Genomic DNA, 21687 nt, shown 5'->3' with positions numbered 1-21687 from the left:
GTATCCTCCCTAAGCAAGGTCTTGCAAAACTAAGGTTGCCTCTCCTTCCTTACATCTTTTCTCCTGTCCATCCAAGCTCCACAGGCAGGACTTGTCCCTTAATACCTGCTTAGCTCATGCAGTCTAAACTGAGGAGTCCAAACACTTCTGCAAGTAAGAAAATGGAAATTAATTCCTTCAACCCCTCTCTTGAGCTTCATGAGGAGGCTGACTATATCAGTAATAGGACATCATCAGAAATTTCAAATTCTGCAGTGGATTTTAAGACAGTGTGAAAAGTGCTCTATATTTTTAGAGCGTAAGTGTATGTATACATAACATGGGCATTTCTGGTAACTGTAAATATGCATAAAGCTGCAAACAAAAAGCATTACACAACTTCTTTTAGAACAGCTTCTTTTCTGTAGTAGCACAGGTGATTTTCTCCCTAGACTACATTTAGCACAGACAGTTACACAACTAGTGCAACTGTCTCATCTAACAAGAATTGGTGGGAACATGCAGATTGAAACGGCCAACAGAGCTGCTCTTAAATAAAACAAAGATACATCACAAGGCATATGCTTTTTCTTCGAGAATCTGGCACGGATAGGTAGAGCTGTGCAACATGCCACACTGCAAAACTAAATAAACAGAACAATGTTTTCCTTAGTTGTTCTAAAACCAGGAGTACCTGACATTAAAATAGCTTCACTACTCTGTAGATTCCCTTAAAGAGAATGATTAACTGTGCAGCTACAAAGGTTCGCGACTCCAGCTCTAGCAGGAAACGGCATTCTCGCTTTTCAAAATCACTCCGAGCCGACGTTTCTTTCGCATTACCGGAGGTACCAAAACACCGGACCCTGGAGAGAATTCCGCGTCTCACCGGGACGCCGGTGCAGCCCAGCGGGTCAAACCCAACTCCGCGCCCGGTGTGCCGGGTGGGCAGCGCTCCGCACCCCGACACCCCAGGCTCTCCATACGCTCAGACCCCGCCGGGACGGGGTGTCCGAGGGGGCGGAGGGGGGCAGCGAGCCCCGGACCCGGTTCGGGGCGGCCCCTCCCGGTGCGGGCCGGGCCCGGCGCGTTACAAAACCGCCTGGTTTTGTAACAACCTGCGGGCGCGGCCAATGAGCGCTGCCGCCGCCGTCACGTGCCCGGGTTTATATAAGCGGCGGCGGCGGCGCGGGGCGCTCCCGGCGCGGGGCGGCAGCAGCAGCGCCATGGCCCGGCGGGGCCGCGCCGCGCCCGCGCCTCACGGCGTCCCGCGCCGCCCGCCGCGCTAGAGGAGCCGCCGCCGCCGCCATGGGCTCGCACCTGCCGCCGCGCCCCGAGCCCCAGCTGGTGCTGCAGCTGGCGGCCGGCGCTCTGCAGGCGCAGAACTTGGAGGCGCCCGGCGGCGGCCTGGGGCCCGAGTGGCAGGTGCTGCTCGGGCGGGCGGACGCGCTGGCCTTCGGCGGGCGGCTGCACGAGGCGCTGCCGCTGTACCAGCTGGCGTCCCGCCACCAGCAGCTGCGCGCCGAGCAGCTGGAGAAGCTGGTGGAGTGCCTGGCGCAGAGCGTCCGGATCAAAGAGGGACTGCCCGCCGCCGGGCAGCCCGCGGCACCCCGCGAGTGGGACGTCTTCAGGTGCCGCAAATGCCAGGGCTTCCTCTTCGAGCCCGTTTCCTTGCCTTGCGGACACACGTTCTGCAAAAAGTGCCTGGAGAGGGACCGGGCGCCCGAGCCCCGCTGCGTCCTGTGCAAGGAGGCGGGCGGCGCGGCGGCCGGGCAGCTCCTGCGGGTCAATGTCATCCTCAGCAACCTGCTGACCAAGTGGTTCCCCTGCCAAGTGAAGGCTTCGCAGCTCCGGCACGAAGGGAACCTTCTCTACAAGGAGAAGAAGCTCCAAGCCGCCCTGCAGAAGTACAACGAAGCGGTCAGCCTAGGTAAGGGCTCCCTCTCCCCGCTGCTGGTCCGCGGCTCCGCGCCGGGGCAGGGATAACTTTCCACCGGCCGGGGCTCGCTGGCGGCCTCTCGGCGCCTCTCGTCCCACCGAGCCCCGGGCTCGGCCGGGGATACCCCGGGGTCCGGGAGCGTGCCGCCGGCTCCCCGGGCCGGGTCCTGGGGCCGGTGTCCGGAGGGCAGCCCGAGGGAGGGGTCTCGGCTCTTCGGCCCGCGGTGAAACTGGGTCAGGAGAGCAGCGGTTGCGTAAGCCCGAGCCTGCGGTCCGGCTGGGCTCCCCCCGGCCGGCGCCGTTGTGTAACCGGCGGAGCCGGGGGGAGCGGAGCGCCGCGCCCTGGGCATCCCGCCGCGCCCCGGGAAGGGCTCCGGGCGCGGGGTCCCCGCCGAGCAGCCCCGGGCGCCCCGCGGAGCAGCCGCTCGCAGCCGGGGATGCGTGTCCGGGCCGCGGGCGTGTCCCGCACCCCCGGCCCGCCCGGCCCCGCGCTCCCGCCCCAGCGCCGGGGAGCGCCTGCGGGGCTGCGCAGGGAGAACTTTTGATGCGGTCCTTTTCATGCAGTTCTTCCTGAGAAAAAGTGACTCACGCTGCAAGTACAAAGTAGAAGTTAAAGGCGAGGTATTACAGCGAAGCATTTCCCTGAAATGAAAATGCTCCCAAGAAAACTGCACAGCCTGTGTCCCGATGCTGCAGTGGGTGTAACTCAATGATCATTGTAACCCTACCTGATTCTTCTTTTCCTGTGTTTTGAGCTCTGGCATGAAAAGACCCTAATTTATCACTTAAAAACTTTGGTGCTACCAATTTTGAAACTCCTCCCTACAGTACGACAGCATCCCTCCTGCTGTCTTAAATGTCTCCTGTGTGTCTCTACCAACGATCTGATCTTCAGTCGGTGCTGGTAATTTATTGTGTGAGTGTCTCAGCACTTATTTATGCAATGTTCTCTGCAGTTATATAAGACATAGCTGGCATTTTGTCTGGAGTTGCCCAAAGAGGTTTCCAGATTTAATTTAGTGCATGGATGTTTTGTGGGTTTGTGCAACTTGGAAGCACCAACATGTGTTTAAAAGAAATTAAAAATTAAGGAATAAAGCTTATGTAACTAATTTCTTTTTACCTAATCAACCACTTTTTCTATTTCCTACAGCTCCAAATGACCACTTACTATATAGCAACCGGTCCCAGATTAACTCCACTTTGAAAGCTTGTGAAGATGCATTGCACGATGCAGAAACAGCGTGCAGGCTCCAGCCATACTGGTTGAAAGTAAGTTGTGACTCCAGTTGTACTTTCTTTAAGCCTTGATCGTGCCCTGATAGAAAACAGTTGGAATGGTCAGACAGTGGAATCTGAGGGAGGCTTTATGTCCTGTAACTTCTTGGACTCCTGCAATTTACAGACATTTAACCATTATTGAGCTTCCTGGGGTGAAGGAAGACAGTGCTAGTCCTGGAGAATGAGCCATGGCTATTTTCCTTGACTTGGATGAATATCAATTTTGTGGACTCTCTAAAAATTGAATGCTAAGGACAAAATTGCTGTTTTAGAAGATGGATGTAGGGGAGGTAGATGTTTCCAATATCAGTTCAGCTCAGGTGCTGTGAAAATCATATTTGCATGAGTGGGAGAATATCCTGTTTATGCTTGTAGTTTTCAGGACTGTTGTGTTTAGAATCCCAGGCACTGGTGGTGTCTAGGTGTAAGACATGGTTCTAGTGATTTTTCCTGGCTAACTTTTCTTTCTTCAGAAAGATCTTTTGTACTTTCACTGTGGTTTTATTGTATATTCTCTGGACAAAAGCTGCAGCTGTGGATGTTTCCTTGCAGGGTCACCTAAGGAAAGGACAAGCATTAGCTAATCTGGGGAAAACAGAAGAAGCTTTAAGGGAGTTTCTATTCTGCCTTGCTCTAGACACTGGGAACAAGACAGCCAAGTTTGAGGCACAAAAGGTGAGTTCCCTAAATCATCTGGATCTGCACAATTGTTTTCAGGAGCCTCTCATAAAGGAGGATACAATTTTTTTTCTTTTCCCCTCTTTCATTACTGCAGAGAGCTGGATGGAGATACAAATCCAGACTGTTGTTCACATTTGAGTCATGTATTGCTGATCTGAAGATAGGAACGTAGCAAGAAAATATAGTCAGCAGCCATTCAGTGGAAACAGTTACAGTGCTAGCATCAAAAAATTTGAAGGAAAACTGAATTGTTAATAATTGCCACCCACAGACTATTGTGATTCTCAAATTTCTAATTGATTCCTAGCCTGGCAATCTATTCCCAATGCTAGAGTGCAGAAGAGGGGGAGTTGCTATTGAATGATGTGTCAGGCCAGTGACTGGCAGAGCACAACACGCAGCACTCATCAAACTCCACTTGGGAGCAGCAGCTTTCTTGCTACTGCCAGTCATGCTGCCCCATGTCAGTGTGTGCAGGAGGTGTGGAAGAGGAAGCAGTCAACAAAGGAAGAGCAGTTGTAAAATAGTTTTTTAGGGCTAATAATTAATGCTAAATAAGCAAAAAAATTGATCTGCAGTGAGGCTTTTTTTCAGATGCAACTTACAATGTGTGGGAATTCTTATATGGCTTTTTTGAATACTGCTGTTTTGCCCACCCCTCAAATCTCTGATATCCTGTAAATCAGTATTTTGACATTTAATAATTTTTGTTGTTGTTGTCATAGTTAAAAGGCTCAGTGTTGCAGTGATTACTTATGACAATAAAAATATAATAGTTTTATTTTCCTTCATGACAGTGTATTTATGCCATTCTCAATCCCTGGTGGGATGGGAACATTAGGATTTCTATGTTCTGTAGCACATCAGGCTTTCTAAGCACAGTAGAATTCTTACAGAAAAACTCTATTCACAGAGGTAACAGAGTATAACCTGAATGGTTGTAGTGAAATCATATTTCTATCTCATTTCATATATGGTTGAGATTTCAGCCTCTGAGGGTTTTTTTGTCACTGATGTTTGAGGGGTTTTGTTTGCTTTTTTCCCCAGTGGTTTCCATGTAGTCTTTCATGGTCATTATGTCATGATTTGTGCTCACAGTCATGCTGGAAGACTTTCTGTGCACTAGAGCAAAAAGACCAGAAACAAACAGATATGTTTCTAAATTCTGACTCCAAATAGCTGTTTCCAAGACATTTAATTTCTGAGCAGTGGGGCTCTGAGAAAAACTAGGCTTCTTATGACTGAAAGAATTACTTGTGCACTCATCAGACACAGAGTTCATCCATGATGCAATATTTTACTGGGTCATTTCCAAGGCTGGTCACATAACAGTGACATACTACATTTTACCAAATTCTTTGGGTGCAGTTGTGATGTTCTGCCTGCATTAACTGTCTGCCTGTGTTAGTTTGGACATAGTGTGATCCTGTGAAATCCTTTTTGGCTTTAAATAGAAATCTCAGCTGTCATGTGGCTTCCTCAGGCATCAGCAGGATCACCTCAGTAGTATGTTGAAATTAGTTTTTGAAGTGTGAATCTTCTATTCATGTCTGTTTCTTTCCTTAAATATTCATCTGATAATCTGTGCCATACAAGAGGCTTCAAGCTGCTACTTGAAATAGATTCACTTATTTTCTTATAGAAAATGATAAAATGGCATTTTTCTACTGCCTACCTTTTTTGTATTCTCACATAAGTGAATTAAAAATAGCTCCAGTTTGCAATATCAGACACATTTACCCAACTGATCTTGGATTAAGTCTGTGAGATGAGTGCTTTCTGTACTAGTAAACTCCACTGAAAGATGATGTGTAGCAAAAAAAAAACCAAAACAACGACCCAAAAACATTCAAGAAAGATGTTAGCAATTTTTGGTGAGCCCTGAACTGCAGGACAAAGAGGACAAAGGCATGTGTGTGTCACATCACAGAGAATGGTTAATGACTCTGTGGGCTTGTTTAACTCTGAAAATGTTTCTTGCTGTCTGTTTGGCCTGTACTGCATTAGCTCTTGCACTTTTTGTTCCTACCCTCATTTAAAGAGCTCTTTAAATGGTTTTAACAAAATCCTGGATGCTTCTTTCAGCTGTTCCCTTACTTGCTTTTTCATTTAGAGGTTGCAAGGAAGGAACTAAGCAGTGAAGTGTTCTGTTTTATATCACAGCTTCTACTTAGTTTGTTTTCACTGATCCCGGGAAATGCTCAGGAACACTTACCCGATATCCTGCAGCTGTTGTCACATCACTCTAGATTGAAGGGGAATCTCCTAAATTCAGTGGGATCTGGAGGCACCAGCCATAACCTACAAAGGTTGCTCAAGGTAAAGATCAAGTCTGATGTGTGGTTCTTAATTTGTTGTGTGTTTTGTGTTCACATTGGGAAGCCTTCTCTCCTTTTTGCCTCTGGGAGATAGGAGGATACATTTTCTCAAATTTTTACTGAATTTCAGAACCTACAAAACAGTGTTAACTTACTGAAGTCTCCTTATTTGACTTTTTTTCTTTAATGGAAGTCCTCTGTTCTGATAAATTTTATATCAGAACTGAGTGGGTTCTACTCCTGTAATTGTCTTTAAGTCTTCCAAGTAGTTGGTAGTGGAAAGGGGCCTCTGTAGATTGGATTTAGATACTCTCAAATGCTGTGAAATGCTAAAATCTAGAGCTTCAACTTGAGCTATAGCTGGTGTGCCAGTAATGAAGTCATTCTATACTCTGTACAGTACTTACAGGTTATTGTAGAGCCACATAAGATATGTGAGCTACTTCATAACTTTGGTTTTGCAGCTGTAGTTGTGTAAAGGGCTGCAGAAGTTTACATTCATAGGTTTGTAAGGATCACTTTTGCTTCACTGAGACCTGAACTGTGGGATGGGGTTTGCATATATTGTATATTTAGGAGAAAACTTGGCTAGTCCTTACAGACAGAGGTGGAGGTTTTAGCTGCCTTGTTGAGACTGATAAGAAACAATCAGTGACACTGCCCCATGGAAAGGCTGTTAGGATATTCTGCCAAGAAACCCTTTTGCATGACTCTCACAAAGCCATTCAGGGGACAGTTCACTCATCTCCCTGCATGTCACACATCACAATCCAGTGTCTGGTTTGGGTCCATCCAGGGAGGTGATGTTACAGAGCTGACAGGTGATGTCAGTGCAGGGGCTGCTCACAGGATGTCCTGTGGCCATGGCAGATAAATCCTGAATGGTTTATTCTCTGAGAAAGGAATCTGCCTTGCAAGAGGAAGCTCTGGGCATTTTCTCTCTTATAAATTTTGTGTGTTTTTACTGCTTCCTTAAAATTAACTGAACTGTTTTGGTGTTTCTGTTGGTTGATACCATCACCATGATGTAAACAATATGCATTTCCCCATAGGTTCAGTGATAACAATATATTTAACATGAGATTAAGCCACCTTTCTGACTGAATCCAGTTTAACAACCTTTGAGCTTTAAAGGCACACAAAAGGGCTGAAAACCCTCAATGGTGGGGAGGGGAAATCAAGTTTGTTGGTTGCTTGCTTTTTGGAGTTTAATTTTTTTAAATTAGTATTAGCAATTCTCAAACTCTTGCTTCTTGACCCACAAAGTCCTTCCTGGTGATCTATAATATTAAAGATTTTTGACAGGTTGAGTTTTTTCCCTACCAAGTTGTTGGAAAATTGGTCTAATGTCAGTCCTCTCTTCACACAGGTCAATGTGGAACAGAAAAAGGGTTTTTCCATTCAAGAGGAACCAAATGTAACTACTTCTGGTAGTTTGAGGAAACCTATACAAATTACAGAGAGCAAAAAGGACTGCTCAGAGGAGGAGAACAAATTCACCTCCATGTCAGAGTCTACTTTTCTCCTCTCTGAGAAATGCAGCCTCCTGAAAAGGAAGTGCTGCTCAGAGGAGATGAGAAATGCTGAGGTGCCCTGCAAGCTGATGAAGAAAGGTATGTTTAATTACAGGACCTGTTCTATGGCAGGCCACCCATGGAATCTTTTCTTCTGTAAGATTCAGACCAAGAGGGACCAAATTCCACTTTGCCTTTTGTATTTTCTCTTTTGTCTAACCAAGGGATGCATGTTGTGGAAGATTTACTGTGTGCAGAGAGAAAAAAAAGTAAATAGGGGCAAGGAAGGTTGGGTCATGTGCTTTTCTCAGTAGAGCTCTGAATCTTTTAAAGAACATCAGTGTTGCACATGGTCTCAGCCTTTTCTATAATAATTTTAAAAGTTTAAAAGTACAACCTCTATTTGTTCTTAGTATCTGGCCTTGTTTTCATGCTGTGCAATGTATTTACAATGGTATAGGAGAAGAACTTGTCTCACTTTAGACTTTCAGCACTAACAAAGTATTTTGACTTTGCCAATGCAAGGCCAGATTGATCCCTCTGTAAGTGGCTATAATGTGACCAAAATTAAGGGGAGATGTGCTGATTTGTGCCAAGGCTTTTGAATTTGAAGCTTTGATTAGAAATTACTGTGATGATGCTTCATGGTTCAATAAGTTGCAAATATCAGATGCTGGTGTAAATACATGAGATGGCATTGTGCTTGCATGGTTCTGTTCAACTGCTTTTTTTTTTTCTTATTGATAGACAAAGTTGATATTAGGGAAAATAGTACTGGACAACATATTCCATTTGAAGTTGTGGATCCATCAGATTTGGACTGCTCCCTGTGTATGAGGTGTGTTCTTTTCTCACAGATATCTATAGCCTTCCAGCTGTATCTTCCTCCCTTTTATGACCTAGAGATTTTCTAGCTTGCTTGGTACTTATTTTTGCCTGTGACATGAAATTAGCTTTGGCTGTGATTTTCACTCCAGTGATGCATTTCTAGACCTTTGGTTCTGAGCACTGTTGATGAATGGGCACTCTTTGATCTTCTCTGGGCTGGTGATTGCTTTGGAAAGGGCACACAGTCACGTGGGGGTTCAGCATGTTAGAGAAGGTGTCTGAAAGATTTGCTCTCACCACTGACACAGTGTACAAACCCACAGTTGTCACCTGGGAATTTGTGGAGCTGTTTGTCAGAAAAGCATAAAATACCTAAAGAGACCACATCCAGTGAATATTCTGAGTTTGCATGTGAAATACTGTGTTGCTGCTATTGCCATAGGAGGATCTTGTGAGTAAGCAAGAGTGTGCTTTAACTCTTGCTTTAGAGATGTGCTCCTTGCTTTATTGAGGCAGACACTCCATTTGCTTGAAGATTTCTTCTTCCAGTAAAGAAAATTGTTGTTAATAGAACAGCAGTTATTCTTGGGAACAGCAATGGCTTAGTAAATCAAGTAGGAGTTGTCAACTGCACCTATTTTACTACTTGTTTTTTACAAAACATTTTCACTTTGGGAAATGCATTATGTGAGGGGGTTTTAGTGACTTAGAAATATAGGGAAGGTGTTTCACTTGCTGCAGTGGGCGTTGCTTAAGTTGTTTGGTTTTTTTAATTACCCAGATTTATCTATAATTCATGCTGGGGTTGGTTTAGCACAATATTTTAAAATTCTTAAACAGCAGATAGCCTCTTTAGGGATTTACTTCTGAAGGCTTGTGTTTTGAGAAATTTGGATTTTGTTGTTTGTATGCAGAGGAGGAGGCTTCAATTTGTTTCAGACAAACGGAAAGCTTTGAGGGCCAACTGCTGTATTGTCTGATTTGCTTCTGCTTGGAATAAATCAGATCTGCCCCCTCTCCCTCTGCCTGTCTACAGCTGAAATATGTTCCAAAAGTTTGTGCAGCTGTCAAAACACTCAATAGTGCAAAGAGCAAAACTTTCCTCTAACAGAAAGCCACACAATTAGTCTTAGATGGTTTGGTGATTCTGCTTGTTTATCATCATGTTCACAAACCATTTTTCAGATATTTTAAATAAAATTAATTAATCCTACTTTCTCATCCTCTATGTTAAATCAGAAACAGCCAGACTACAATGCATTTGTAAAAGAATTAACCCAGGGATTACTGTTTCCCTTATAGAACAGAGGATGTGTAGGTGCTGTGCCTGGAATTGTAGTGCCAAATGCAGACTTTGCCTTCAGAAGGATGTTGGCTTTGTAACATCACTGCACAAGGAGGGCTTGTGCTCAGGAAAGCTCTCCTCAGATCTTCCTGGTTATTTATGCAAACCCATTGTAATTACTTCCTGCCATGTTCTTCAGAAGCCTTTTGGGGTTTTGGTTCCTGAGTGCTTTGGTCTAATTACCCAGTAACCTACTGACCTGCTCACAATTAACTGCAGGAGCTGTTATTAACCTGTTTGTCTGATGGAGTGGCAAAAATGTTATTGATCTACCTTTGCTCCAGCAGCAAGCAGAAAATACAAAGTACTCAAAGCAAGGAACTAATGAGAAAAGGAGTGTTATTCCACAGCATCTTAATTTCTGTGTTGCAGTAGCTCAAAATAATGTTGTGGCAAGTCTTGGTGTGTAGTGTTTCTTTCTGCAAGTCATAGAGCTTGTCCAGGTCCTCTTAGAGTTGTTAGGAAAAGCTGCTGCTGGCTTTTGTGAGAGCTCAGGAATCTTAAGAGGAGTATTTTGTCTTTATGCCACATTTCAGATGAAGTCAGTCCCTACCAAATAATTATATATGCAATGCAGTGCTTACTGGAACATGGGGTAGAATTCAGTGTTTCACATGGTTTAAGTGAGGTTTCTGCTCTTGAAACAGTTTATAAGTGTTTTCAATTACACCATCAAGTTGCAATAAGATAGGTGTGGCATTTTAGATACTATTTTATATGTTCCATTGCTTAAATGTCAATGTTTTTAGTAACTAATGACATTTAATGAGCTCTCTATAGCAGTCTTGTTAAAAGCCAATTGCATTCTTAAATACACTCATCTTGTAAAAGATGCTAATAAACGTGGGCTTACGTATTTTAATTTCCACATGTTTAACAGAACATAGCGTACTGTTTTGATAAACTAATACTTTTAAGAAAAATTATGAATTCACTTAAATTATAATGAGACTAGTATTTAAATATTTAGTATTCAAATGTTCAGACAGTATGTTATCAAATACAGTATATTCCAGACAATTTAGTTGCTAGATTTGAATTTTTTCTATTTTTAAAAAAACTTCTGTCTTTCTTACATCCCCTTAAGGTCTTTATTGACAAGGAAATATGACTTTGCAGTGTTGCATAATCATAATAAGGAAAAAATCTTTACATGAAATTAAGTGTCACAGTGGTCTTTGAAATGGGTAAAGAATAGGTACCATGATACTTTGAATACCTGGCCTTATATATTTAAATGTTTTTCTAAATATAAAATATGAACCTCCTGTCACTCATTTTCCAGAAGAGCAGTCCCTTGAAGGTTAAAAACTCTATTAAAGAAATATACCCATTAAAGCTGGCAATAATAGAATCATGCCAAGTCCCAGTTTATTGTAATTACTCATGTGGGCTATTACTGCAAATAGGTATTTTGTGCTTAGCTCCACACATACAAGTAATCACAAAATTTCAGTAATAGTTGTGGAAGTATTGCTCAATTTCATTAGTGAAGTCAGATGGTCCAACTTCTGGGTCTGTTTATTGCTCACACAGAGGAAAATTAAAAGCTGGCTTGTTGGAAGTTCATGATAATATTGTCCCTCACATTCACTGAAGTCAGAGTTCATGGGCTGCCTTTCATGTTGGATGGCAATAACAAAGTCTGTAGGCTGAATAAATACAAAAGTTGGTTGAAGAAATTAAAATCAAGAAGAGACTTTGTCCCTGTAGTAGTCAGTAGTTAAGTTAGTGAATAAGTTCAGCTTTTTTTGGTAGCAACTTTTTTCTTTTACTTTAGTACACGATATTGTTGTCTTTTTGCTCTTGGATTTTCCAATCCAGGCTCTTCTATGAACCTGTCACTACACCTTGTGGACACACCTTCTGTCTCAAATGTCTGGAGAGATGCCTGGATCACAACCCAAAATGTCCCCTGTGCAAGGAAGGGCTCTCAGAGGTAACACTTGGATTTTTTCAGCATAAGTTCAAGTGATAGGAACCACTTCACCTTCAGACAGCCTTGATATTTCCCAACATGAAATATTACATAACTCAGGAAGAATGTGAATTTTAAAACGCTCTTGTGAGTTGCCAAGCATGGCTAGTCTCTATTCAAACCTTAGGACCAGGCCTGTAGTTGGAAAATTTGTAGGTGATTTTTGCTTTCCAGATTTCCTAAGTGAATGTCTGTAACACAGGGAATAGTTAAAAAAAATCAACTCTTCAGTGGCAAGTTTGACAGATTATAGACTCACAGACATCAGAAAATGGGGGTGTAATGGGGGATGTCCTTTGCACAGGCACCATACTCTGTGAAGTGCTGGATTTTCTCTCCAACTGCTTTGTGTGTGTTCTTACTGCAGTGTTTGGCTATGAGGAAATATTGTAAAACAGTGCTAATGGAGGAGCTAATAGCCAGATATCTTCCAGAAGAACTCACTGAAAGGAGAAAGATTTATGAAGAGGAAATAGCAGAGCTTTCCAAGTACGTAATCCATTTATGTAAAATCCCATCTCTAATTCTGCTGCTGTTGGCTGGGAGTGGCTCTGGCTGCTGTGGAACATGAGCTGAGATGCTGATGGAGCTTCTTTCTCTGTACCATGTGATTTCAGAGAACAGGGTCCAGGGGAAACTGTGCTTGGGTGAGCATAAAAACTAGACACTGTGCTAAAGAATAAAGAGAAGTAAAAGAAAGAGAATAAAGAGAAGTAGAAGTATCTTTATAAACAAAGTACAAAGCAATGTGTCTGCTTTCAGTGGACCTCTATAAAAGGCACAGAGTGAGAAGCAGTCTGACAGGATGGGGTTTGGAATATACTGGATAGGGAAGAAATGGGATTAAGGGAAATAAAATAAATAAAAGCAATACTAGAGATCCAGTAATGCTTTCACAAACAAATCCAGAAAGCTTAATGAAAAAATTGTCTGTTAAGTGGTATATTATTTTCTAGAGTATTTAGTCAGTTAAAGGGAAAATAATTTTAGCTTTTACCATTCCATTAAGAATGAAATTAAGCTTTTACCAATAATTTTATCTTTGTTTATTCCATTAAGAATTCTATTCTAAAGATGCTATAATTTCTATTTAAATATGTCATAATCTTAAAGAATATGAGCCTTATGTGTCAGTAGTTTGGTAAAACGTCATACCTGATTTTTCCTTTCCTTCTTACAGCCTAAATAAGAATGTTCCCATATTTGTGTGCACCATGGCCTATCCCACAGTGCCCTGTCCTTTGCACATCTTCGAGCCCTGCTACCGGCTGATGATCCGCAGGTGCATGGAGACGGGCACCAGGCAGTTTGGGATGTGCATCAGCGACCCTGTCAAGGGGTGAGTGAACAGCCTGGACCATCTGAGGCACCCTCTTAGTCTGGAGCCAGTGGAGAGGTGCAGAAAGGTCCATGGCTGTAATATCTGGGGTAGCTTTCCAGTAGAGAAATTTTCTTCCTAATCGGGCAGGTTAAAGTTTCCTCCTAATCATGCAGGTTGAGGAGACAGAAGTTTTTCCCGTGAGGACTTGGATTCTGACTAATATGATGGTCTGTTCTCTCAAAACACTCAGAACTGAATGTGTGTCATTATGTGACTGAGCTGCAGACCTCCTGTAGTACATGAAAAAAATGTATTTTTCTTCTGCTTTTAAATCTGCTGACTGTTTTGGCACAAGAATTCAAAATGGTAGTAAGGTGTGTTCTTGGGCTAAATTTCCTTAAATTATAGGATGTGTTTTTATATCCTTTATATATTTATAGTGGAGGCTGTAGAGGTATAACAGGACCTTCATAAGGACTGGCTGAGCATTTACATTGAGCCATTTACAGTCAGTCTTAGGTAATTTGACTTCAATGTTTGACTCTCTATTTACCTTTCCTTCCTTCTTTTTATGCTGTAAACTTACTGGGTATGTATACTCTGTGAAAAGTATGATTTGCAGAAAATACTCACCTGCAAAGTGAAATGTGCTGAAATTGTGCAAAAACTTTTTTCTTCATAGATTTCCTTGTCCTTCCATAATGGTAATATTCTGAATTGCACTTGTCCTTCTCTACAAACTGACTGAACACATTAGGATTATGAAGAAAGTTTGCTTCTGATCTGTGTATCTTTCTGTTTCATAAGATGTTTCCTGTATTCCAAAACATCCAGCTAGCATTAATCAGATTAGACAGTCTGAATCTTCCTGATAGTTTTGCAAACAATTGTGGAATAATTTGAACTAGAGCAGGTCAGTGCTATGAACAATAGAAATGAGCTGACATTGGTAAATAACTTTGTGGCAGGGACTGGCTGCATGGCAGCTCTGTGGAACTCAGGGTGGAGAGAATAAGATTTGTTTACTTGCTTTTGTTCTGATTTCAATAGGTTTGCAGATTATGGCTGCATTCTGGAGATAAGAAATGTTGAATTCTTTGCTGATGGTCGCTCTGTTGTAGACAGCATTGGCAAGAGGAGATTTAAGGTGATTCAGCACAGCCAGCGTGATGGATATAATACAGCAGATATTGAGTACATTGAGGATCAAAAGGTAGATTCAGAAATATTTCATTTAAACTGTATAACATACGAAATTCTAAGCATGTATGGTTTTAGTGGGTTTTATATTTGTAGATGTATCTAATACAACAAATTTGTGGTATTTAATAGCTGCTCATGGTTAAGGTGGGACACATACTAGTCAGCACAAGCATGCACACACACTGCCCAAGTACTGAAGAGTGTTTCCTGGAGGTATTTATCAGAGGACCAGACTAAGTGTATCCAGGATGAGATCTTACTGCTCTTCTAGACAGAATAACTGCAGTTTATAAGAGGGTGGAGGGGGAGCCTTACACTATTTGTATGGAAGCCAATTTAAAAATCCCTATTCAGGTAAGAAGCAGCAGGATTGAGTGCACCATAACCTTCAAAATTGCTTGCATTAATTCTTAAGAGCTTTTGGTATGTAATGGGAAGGTAAAATGTCTACTCTGACTCTACTTTTTTTTTTTTAAAGCTTTGCACAATCTTTTTCCTGTTTTTGTGCGCTATTTGTGTAAAGATTTTTTCATATGAAAATCCAGAAACTGCAAATTCTACAAATAGATATTTTTGGTTTAGAATACAGGCAAAGTGAAGAATTTGGTTAGTGGAGGATCATCAGAAGAGGAAACACTAAATGAGCTCTCACTATTTATTCCAAAACTCTTTTGGCATGTTTTTTTTCTTTTCCTTTCCCTTACCCAATCCTGAAAATCCTATGCCTTCCTCAACATGCAGCCTGAAGTAACAGTAACCTTCCCCTCTCTTTTCTCATTCCAGGTGCAAGGACAGGAGTATGCTGCATTACTTGTTCTCCATGACTCTGTCTATGATCAGGCCTATACATGGTTTAACTCCCTCAAGCAAGCACTCAAAAGTCGAATTCTCAGTCATTTTGGTCCAATGCCAGCTAAGGATCCTGACCCACAGGTATCCACAATCAGTGGCTTATGTAACTTTTAGGGACAGAAATAGCAGGGATATCCGATAAGCTGGCAGGCATTGTGTTTTAAGATGAAAATATGAATACTCTGCATTTACCTCACATAAGCTGAGCCTCTAAATTCTATTGCCACACACCAGTGGTAGCACAGTTGCAAAGAAAAAGTTTGTATTTAATGTTGATAACTTTCTGAGACTATTTATCTCACTGCATTAATCCCAGGAGACTGAACTGCCTTTTTTGCCTGCTCTACTTCCCCAGTTAAATGACTGAGAGTAAATAGGCAACTGCACACTTTTACTTTTGATAAAGGACTGCAAACAGTGGGGAACTGCAAATGGTGGGGTCCTAAAATAACAGAATATAACAAGGGCTAAATATGAGGTAGTGTCATAAAGTATGGAGAAGGAATCCTAAAGATCTGGGTCAGTAATAACATGGGAAGAAAACAAATTTTTAAAAATCCAGAAGGCCTAGCTTATAAATTGTTGCTAGTAATAGGAAATGCATCCTATTTCAACATTCTATTTTTAGGAAAGGTGCCACTTGTTTGTAATGTGTTTCAGGCCAACCGGTAATCACAAGCCATTAGTCAGGCAATGAAATAATCCACTTGTTACATTGCTATCAAAAACTGAATTTTCAGAGTTAAATCCTCAAAACCAGCCCCTTACCAGCTGTATGAATCCTGACTTCTAATTTATAATTTTGCCCCCCTGACTGCAGGCAAACCCCAACGGGCCAGCCTGGTGCTGGTGGGTCCTGGCTGTGCTTCCCCTGGAGAGCAGAGCCCAGCTGCCCTTCCTGGCCATGCAGTCACTCAGGGAAAAAAAAATAATTAAAAAAAAAAGATTTAAAAAAAATCCAGAAGATCCACCCCATAAATTGTTGCTAGTAATAGAAACACATTCTATTTTTTCATACTGTTTTTAGGAAAGGTGCCACTGGTTTGTAACCTGTTTCAGGCCAAGCCATTAGGCTGGCAATGAAATAACCCACTTGCTACATTGCTATCGACAACTGCTTTTCAGAGTTAAATCCTCAATACCAGCCCCTGACTTCTAATTTCTGTTTTTCCCCCTGCCTGCAGGCAAACCCCAACGGGCCAGCCTGGTGCTGGTGGGTCCTGGCTGTGCTGCCCCTTGAGAACAGAGCCCAGCTGCCCTTCCTGGCCATGCAGTCGCTGCGGGAGCGCCTGAGCGGCATCCGCCGCGTGCTGACCTTCATGGCGCGCGCCCGGGCGCGGTGACAGCCAGCACCAGAGCCGGGCAGCTCCCACTGCCCCTGTCACTCCAGCTAACTGCAATAATGTCTTAGAGATCTGAGTGTGTCAGGATGCTTCAAGGCCTGAGTTTCAAAGAGAATGACTTATAAAGAGCAGGGGATGTTTATGGATACTTCAATAGTTTCCGTTCGGAACTGAGACGAGTATTCAATCGCTGCACTGCTAAATTCATAACAAATGTGATAGAACAAAAAGTGATCTTGTTTGCCATAAACCTTTTAAAAATCTTAAGGGTTTTTTTAATTTATTTTATTTTTATTTTTTAGTGGATAAAGGATAAACTGTGCAGTTTAATGTGAAGCAGAAATAATAAGGTTGATGCGTTATTTCAGTGAACTGCAAAGTCTTTTATTCAAATGGTTCAGGTTTTATATAGCATTGTGTAAAATAATGTTCACAACTTCTGTTTGATAATTTATTTTTGCACTATGATTTTTTTGTTTCAAAATGTATATTATTTATGTGTTCATTCACTAAAGGAAAGTGAGCTGCTCTATTTATAGTGTTTTTACCCTGTATTTATGACTGGGGACAAAAATGATGATTCTTGCAGTGCACAAGCAACTGCTTTGATAATTTTTCAGTTATTTGTGTTCAAATACTTTGAATGTTTTTCTACTCATCCCCAGTTCTGCTGTAGCTTAAGAATGCCCCCAGAACATCCTGCCTTGAAGTCTTTGATTACACAGATTGTCTGAGTTAATTCAAGCACAGCTGTTGAAGGTTCATCCTATGCTTGTGGAGAGGTTCCTGATACAACCAAACAGTCAAGCACCTGCTTAAGCATGTGTTTATGTGCTTGGGTAAATTCAAGTACTGATGGTTGATGTCAGTGGGAATTGACCATAGTGGTGACAGAAGGATCTAACCCCTAATATTTCACAGAACAGAATAACTTGAAGTTGAATTTATGTCTGAACTCTTTCTTGCAAAAATGGACGATGGCTACAAACAACTGCGAAGAAAGAGCTGCAATATTTGCAAAGTGGCTTATTCTAGAGAAAACTGGAAGTACTGGTGTCATTTCATTGTAGGCTAATACATAGATTTATTTTTTTTCATCAACTCCTGTTGCTGTTAAGATGAGTTTTATTTCTTTTAACTGTTTGGTGGGGTTTGGCTTTGGAGTGTGTGTATGGGAGGGGGAGGGGGGGAGTTATTTTGAATTGTAGGACTCAGAGGGTAGTTTGTGTCACATAAGAAGGATTATGTTGTAATAAATGCTATTTATTTCACCCCAATCTTCAGGTTTCTGTTAGCTTCAAATCTCTACCCAGCCATTGCTTTTCTCTTAAGAGATTGGGTAGTGTTGCTAATAATAGTTATCTCCCAAGGAAGGCAAGTGAATTTTAGCATGATTACTTCTAGCTATAAAGCAGGTAAAAATAGGGCAGAAATGAGAACAGGAAGTATCTTGGTTTTGATTTTTTTTTTTAATCAACAGTTCATATACTTGTTTTGCTGCTTCTATTGCTTACAGTGTACCACTTTCTGAGACTGCTCTTACCTCCATCTGATTTTAACTTTGACTAATTTCAATGTGAGCAAAACTGGGCCTTTATTCTAAGCTACTGTTTTCCCTTTCAGTGGCAAAAACTAGAATGAAGTGCGAATGTTATGGAATGCTATAAATTTCTTTGGGTTTTTTTTATGCAGGATAGCACTGCCATTTCATGCCTTTATGAAAAAAATGCAGTAGGATTTAATGTAACTTTTCTGCATGTTTTTCCATTATCTCATCAGTAATATTTGTTAGTTAAAAGTAGTTTTCATAAAGCTACCTTTGTTCCCCTTTTGTTAAATTCTGTAGAACTTTTTTATAAGGGTACCAAAGAAACAAATGGAAGACAAACATGTTTCACCCTTGTGGTGCACATGGAATCTGTGTCCTGTTTGCATTGAGCTACTTTGGAAATGCTGTAACTTCCTTCCATACTGCTGGATTGCTGCACTCCCTCCATGAGTGGTATTTGGCGTGCTGAAAAAATGTATAAAAGCATCTACATCTTCTGAACAGTACCAAGTGATGGTGGCTGACACCTGCTATGGCATTTTGTGTTCATAAGTCAGCAAAGTGATTTCTATTTGTTTGGAAGTGAAGCTGCATTAAATGCAATTCTTCCACAAACCATTGCATTTGCAGAATATAAGTGTCTCATATTGCTCCCACAGGAAAAAAAGCTTCCACTTTTGTTACTCTTATCTGTGAGAAAAGGAGCTTAAATACCTAATTTAAACTGTTTTCTCACTGATGTAATTATTTTTTTATCCTGCACGCTGTGTCTTCTGCATACTCATTCTGCCTATTTTGTTGTTTTAGAAAAGATGTCATGGAAAGAATCCTTGATTTTAAAGATGAATATTGTCTTTTCTGTTAGCCTTGAGTAAAGCAGCCAGAATTTCCAAGCAGAGACTTGTGTCCATGCCCTGCATCGTGAGCACCCAGTGCATTTGTTGCAGCCTGGAAACACTGGACCTACTGCATGTAATGCAAACAGGTGATCTGCATCCACAACAAACCAAAATTCCATCTGTACAGGTACAGTAGCATTCTTGCTGGGGCTGCTCCATGGCCACACATCCTAGGTTAATGGCTTAAGTCTGAAAATTCCATCAGAAATGAAAACCAATACTGAGAAAGATTTATGCTAATGAACACAAACCTGTCCAGGAAAAACTGGACAAGGAGTACCCTTAGCCTTCATAATGTTGAGATGGTAAAGTTCCAGTAATGATGTTTAAAATAAAAAATCTAGGTTTGCCACACTACCACTGATTTTTTCAGTTGCATAAATAAGTACAAGGATGTAAATGCAACATTTATCACAGGCATGAATAAACAGCTGAACAGATTTAAAAATACCTTCAGTTTAATTATAGAAATAGCATTGATCAGATAAAATACTAATTGGGGGAATATTTTATTTAAGCTGCTCACATTTTTCTAGACACCAAACCCAGTTTTATAACCAGTCTTGCTCATCTGCTAAAAACAAAAAACCCAACAAACCAAATCATGATTCAAACTTGCATTTCCTGTGTGGTCAGAAGTATTGATTAATTGTTGTGTGGGCATAGGTAATGCATAGGCTGCTTAGACAGTAGTTCAGTAGTTTTAATAATAAATGATAAAATGGTGTGATAGGTCTTTATGCTAAGTCTTGAGTGACATTCTGGTGTTAGCTGTAGAAGTTCCTCTTGCTTCTTTTCTGTCATTACTTTAAGTGCTGCTATCTTCCATGACAATGTAGCAATAAGAGATACCAGCTGTCAGATGTGGCTCGCCGTCCTTCTGTCCTGCACCACTGCTCACTGACAGAACACCTCAACCATGGATTTATTAATCCAAAGATTGTTTTAATCTTAAAAAAAAAGTGGATTTGGATGTAGCAGGTCTGTGTTAATCTGTGCTGTAGAGAAAGAGCTTCATAGAGTTGAGTTCTGGTTTAGATGGTCTTTTCACAGAATCAGAATCCCAGGTTGGAAGGGACCTCAAGGATCAGCTGGTCCAACTTTTCGTGGCAAAAGCATGGTCTAGACAAGATGGTCCAGCAGGCAATCCAGCCAAATCTTACAGGTGTCCAGTGCTGGGAAATCCAACACTTCTCTGGGAAGATTACTCCAATGGCTGATTGTTATCATTGTGAAAATTTTTCTCTTTAATGATTTCTACTTGGTGCTGAAGTTTTACTGGTGTTTAAATCAATGACAGGACTTGTATTTAAATTCAGTGTTTAGGAATGGAGAACATGTTCACAAACACTTATTTAAAAAAGAAAGTTAAAATTATCTATTGGGGTTTTGTGCATAAAAACCCCATGGACGTATATGCACTTAGGGTAGTGGTCCCCATTTCCCCCAAGTCCTACATCAGATGAACACAATCCCTCTTTTCAGCCCCTGCTTAGTTCTCATTTAATTCACAACTGAAACTGTAACTAGTGCAGCATGTAGCTTAGGAGCTGGGCTTTATTTCCAAAGCCCAGCAAATCACTGGAAGTCTTATGGCAATAGCAAAATGGTAGTTTGAGCAAAGTCACTCTCTTGAAACACTTTGCTAAATAAATATTGTCTGAAAGAAGAAAGAAACTAATCTGCTTAGACAGGATTAAAATGGTGGATAATAAAAACCTGAACTATTACATTGACTTACTCATCCAGGTATCATGTGAAGTGCTTACTGATGTTGGATTTTCATAAGGTCTAAAGTAACCCTCACATAGAAGTGCCTGTATTCTGTTATTGCCATTCTTGAGCTTTTTAATAGTCATAGCCATATATTTTATAAATATAAAACATATGCAGCTTTTAATCTTTACATTCAGTTTGCAGAACAAAGGTTTACAGAGCAGAAGTGTAGCAAAAACAATGTTATAGCTTCTATAATTCCCTGATAAGGAACAGGTGAAGTACAAAAATGAGGAGCAAAAGACTATCTGTGTAAGATGTCTTAATTTGGAACCATATACTTGTCCAATTTAATTCCATCAAGCTATGTGGTTACAAGAGTGCCAGAAATATATCTATCAAGCCATTTTAAATAAAATGTTTTGTGGACTTGTATATTCCATTTGTTTGTAAAACATCCTTTTGTGCACTGTAATGAACTTGAAATGAAACTTAAGTTATACTCTCATATCACTGGACAGAATACTGTTCAGCTACCTCTACATAAGTTTGAAGTAATTTTTTTCCAGACTTGTTTGCATTGTCATATAAAATATATTTTAAAAAATCATAGTCCAAAGAACCTGTATGTGTTTGTAGATGTACTTATAACTATGTTGTACCAACAAAGTCTGTGTGGAGAGTTGTTTCCTAATTAAAATTTTTGTCTTCTTTACTCTTTGGCTTGCATAACAACTACAGAGGCAAACAAATATTATAGGGGAGCTGCTTTTTGCAGGTCTTTTAGGTAAAGGAGCAAAGAACAACTCCTATATCCTGCAGTCACACAACAACACTTGAAGTCAAGAAGCCAAACCATAGAAATTAAGTTGTTCAAACCTCAAATGTTGTAAAAGATGACAGCAGGTGCTGCTGGTGTTTTGGGGGGTTTTGGGCTTGGTT

General features: G+C 41.2%; 1 protein-coding gene across 1 annotated transcript; it reads left to right on the top strand.

Moving 5' to 3' along the window:
- The first annotated feature begins 1287 nt into the window (after positions 1–1287).
- Positions 1288–21460, top strand: LONRF3 (LON peptidase N-terminal domain and ring finger 3). The gene is made up of 12 exons (XM_054289587.1): positions 1288–1909; positions 3071–3189; positions 3751–3873; positions 6043–6198; positions 7567–7810; positions 8459–8549; positions 11709–11823; positions 12230–12351; positions 13043–13201; positions 14234–14396; positions 15170–15319; positions 16423–21460. The coding sequence occupies exons 1-12, from the start codon at positions 1288–1290 to the stop codon at positions 16579–16581; spliced, it is 2223 nt and encodes a 740-aa protein (XP_054145562.1). The 3' UTR covers positions 16582–21460.
- Positions 21461–21687: the final 227 nt, after the last annotated feature.

The sequence above is a fragment of the Melozone crissalis genome, unplaced genomic scaffold (genome assembly GCF_028551555.1).
Source record: "Melozone crissalis strain CALT ecotype California unplaced genomic scaffold, PUWL_Pcris_2 ptg000068l_1, whole genome shotgun sequence".
Taxonomy (NCBI): domain Eukaryota; kingdom Metazoa; phylum Chordata; class Aves; order Passeriformes; family Passerellidae; genus Melozone; species Melozone crissalis.
The sequence above is the reverse complement of the archived record's forward strand: the minus strand, read 5'-3'. Positions and strand labels throughout refer to the sequence as shown.

Excerpts from the sequence above, each read along its gene's own strand:
- LONRF3 (XM_054289587.1), top strand. The coding sequence starts at position 1,288 with ATGGGCTCGCACCTGCCGCCGCGCCCCGAGCCCCAGCTGGTGCTGCAG. Across the intron at positions 8,550-11,708 it reads GACTGCTCCCTGTGTATGAG|GCTCTTCTATGAACCTGTCA; the intron begins GTGTGTTCTTTT and ends TTTCCAATCCAG. Across the intron at positions 14,397-15,169 it reads AGTACATTGAGGATCAAAAG|GTGCAAGGACAGGAGTATGC; the intron begins GTAGATTCAGAA and ends TTCTCATTCCAG.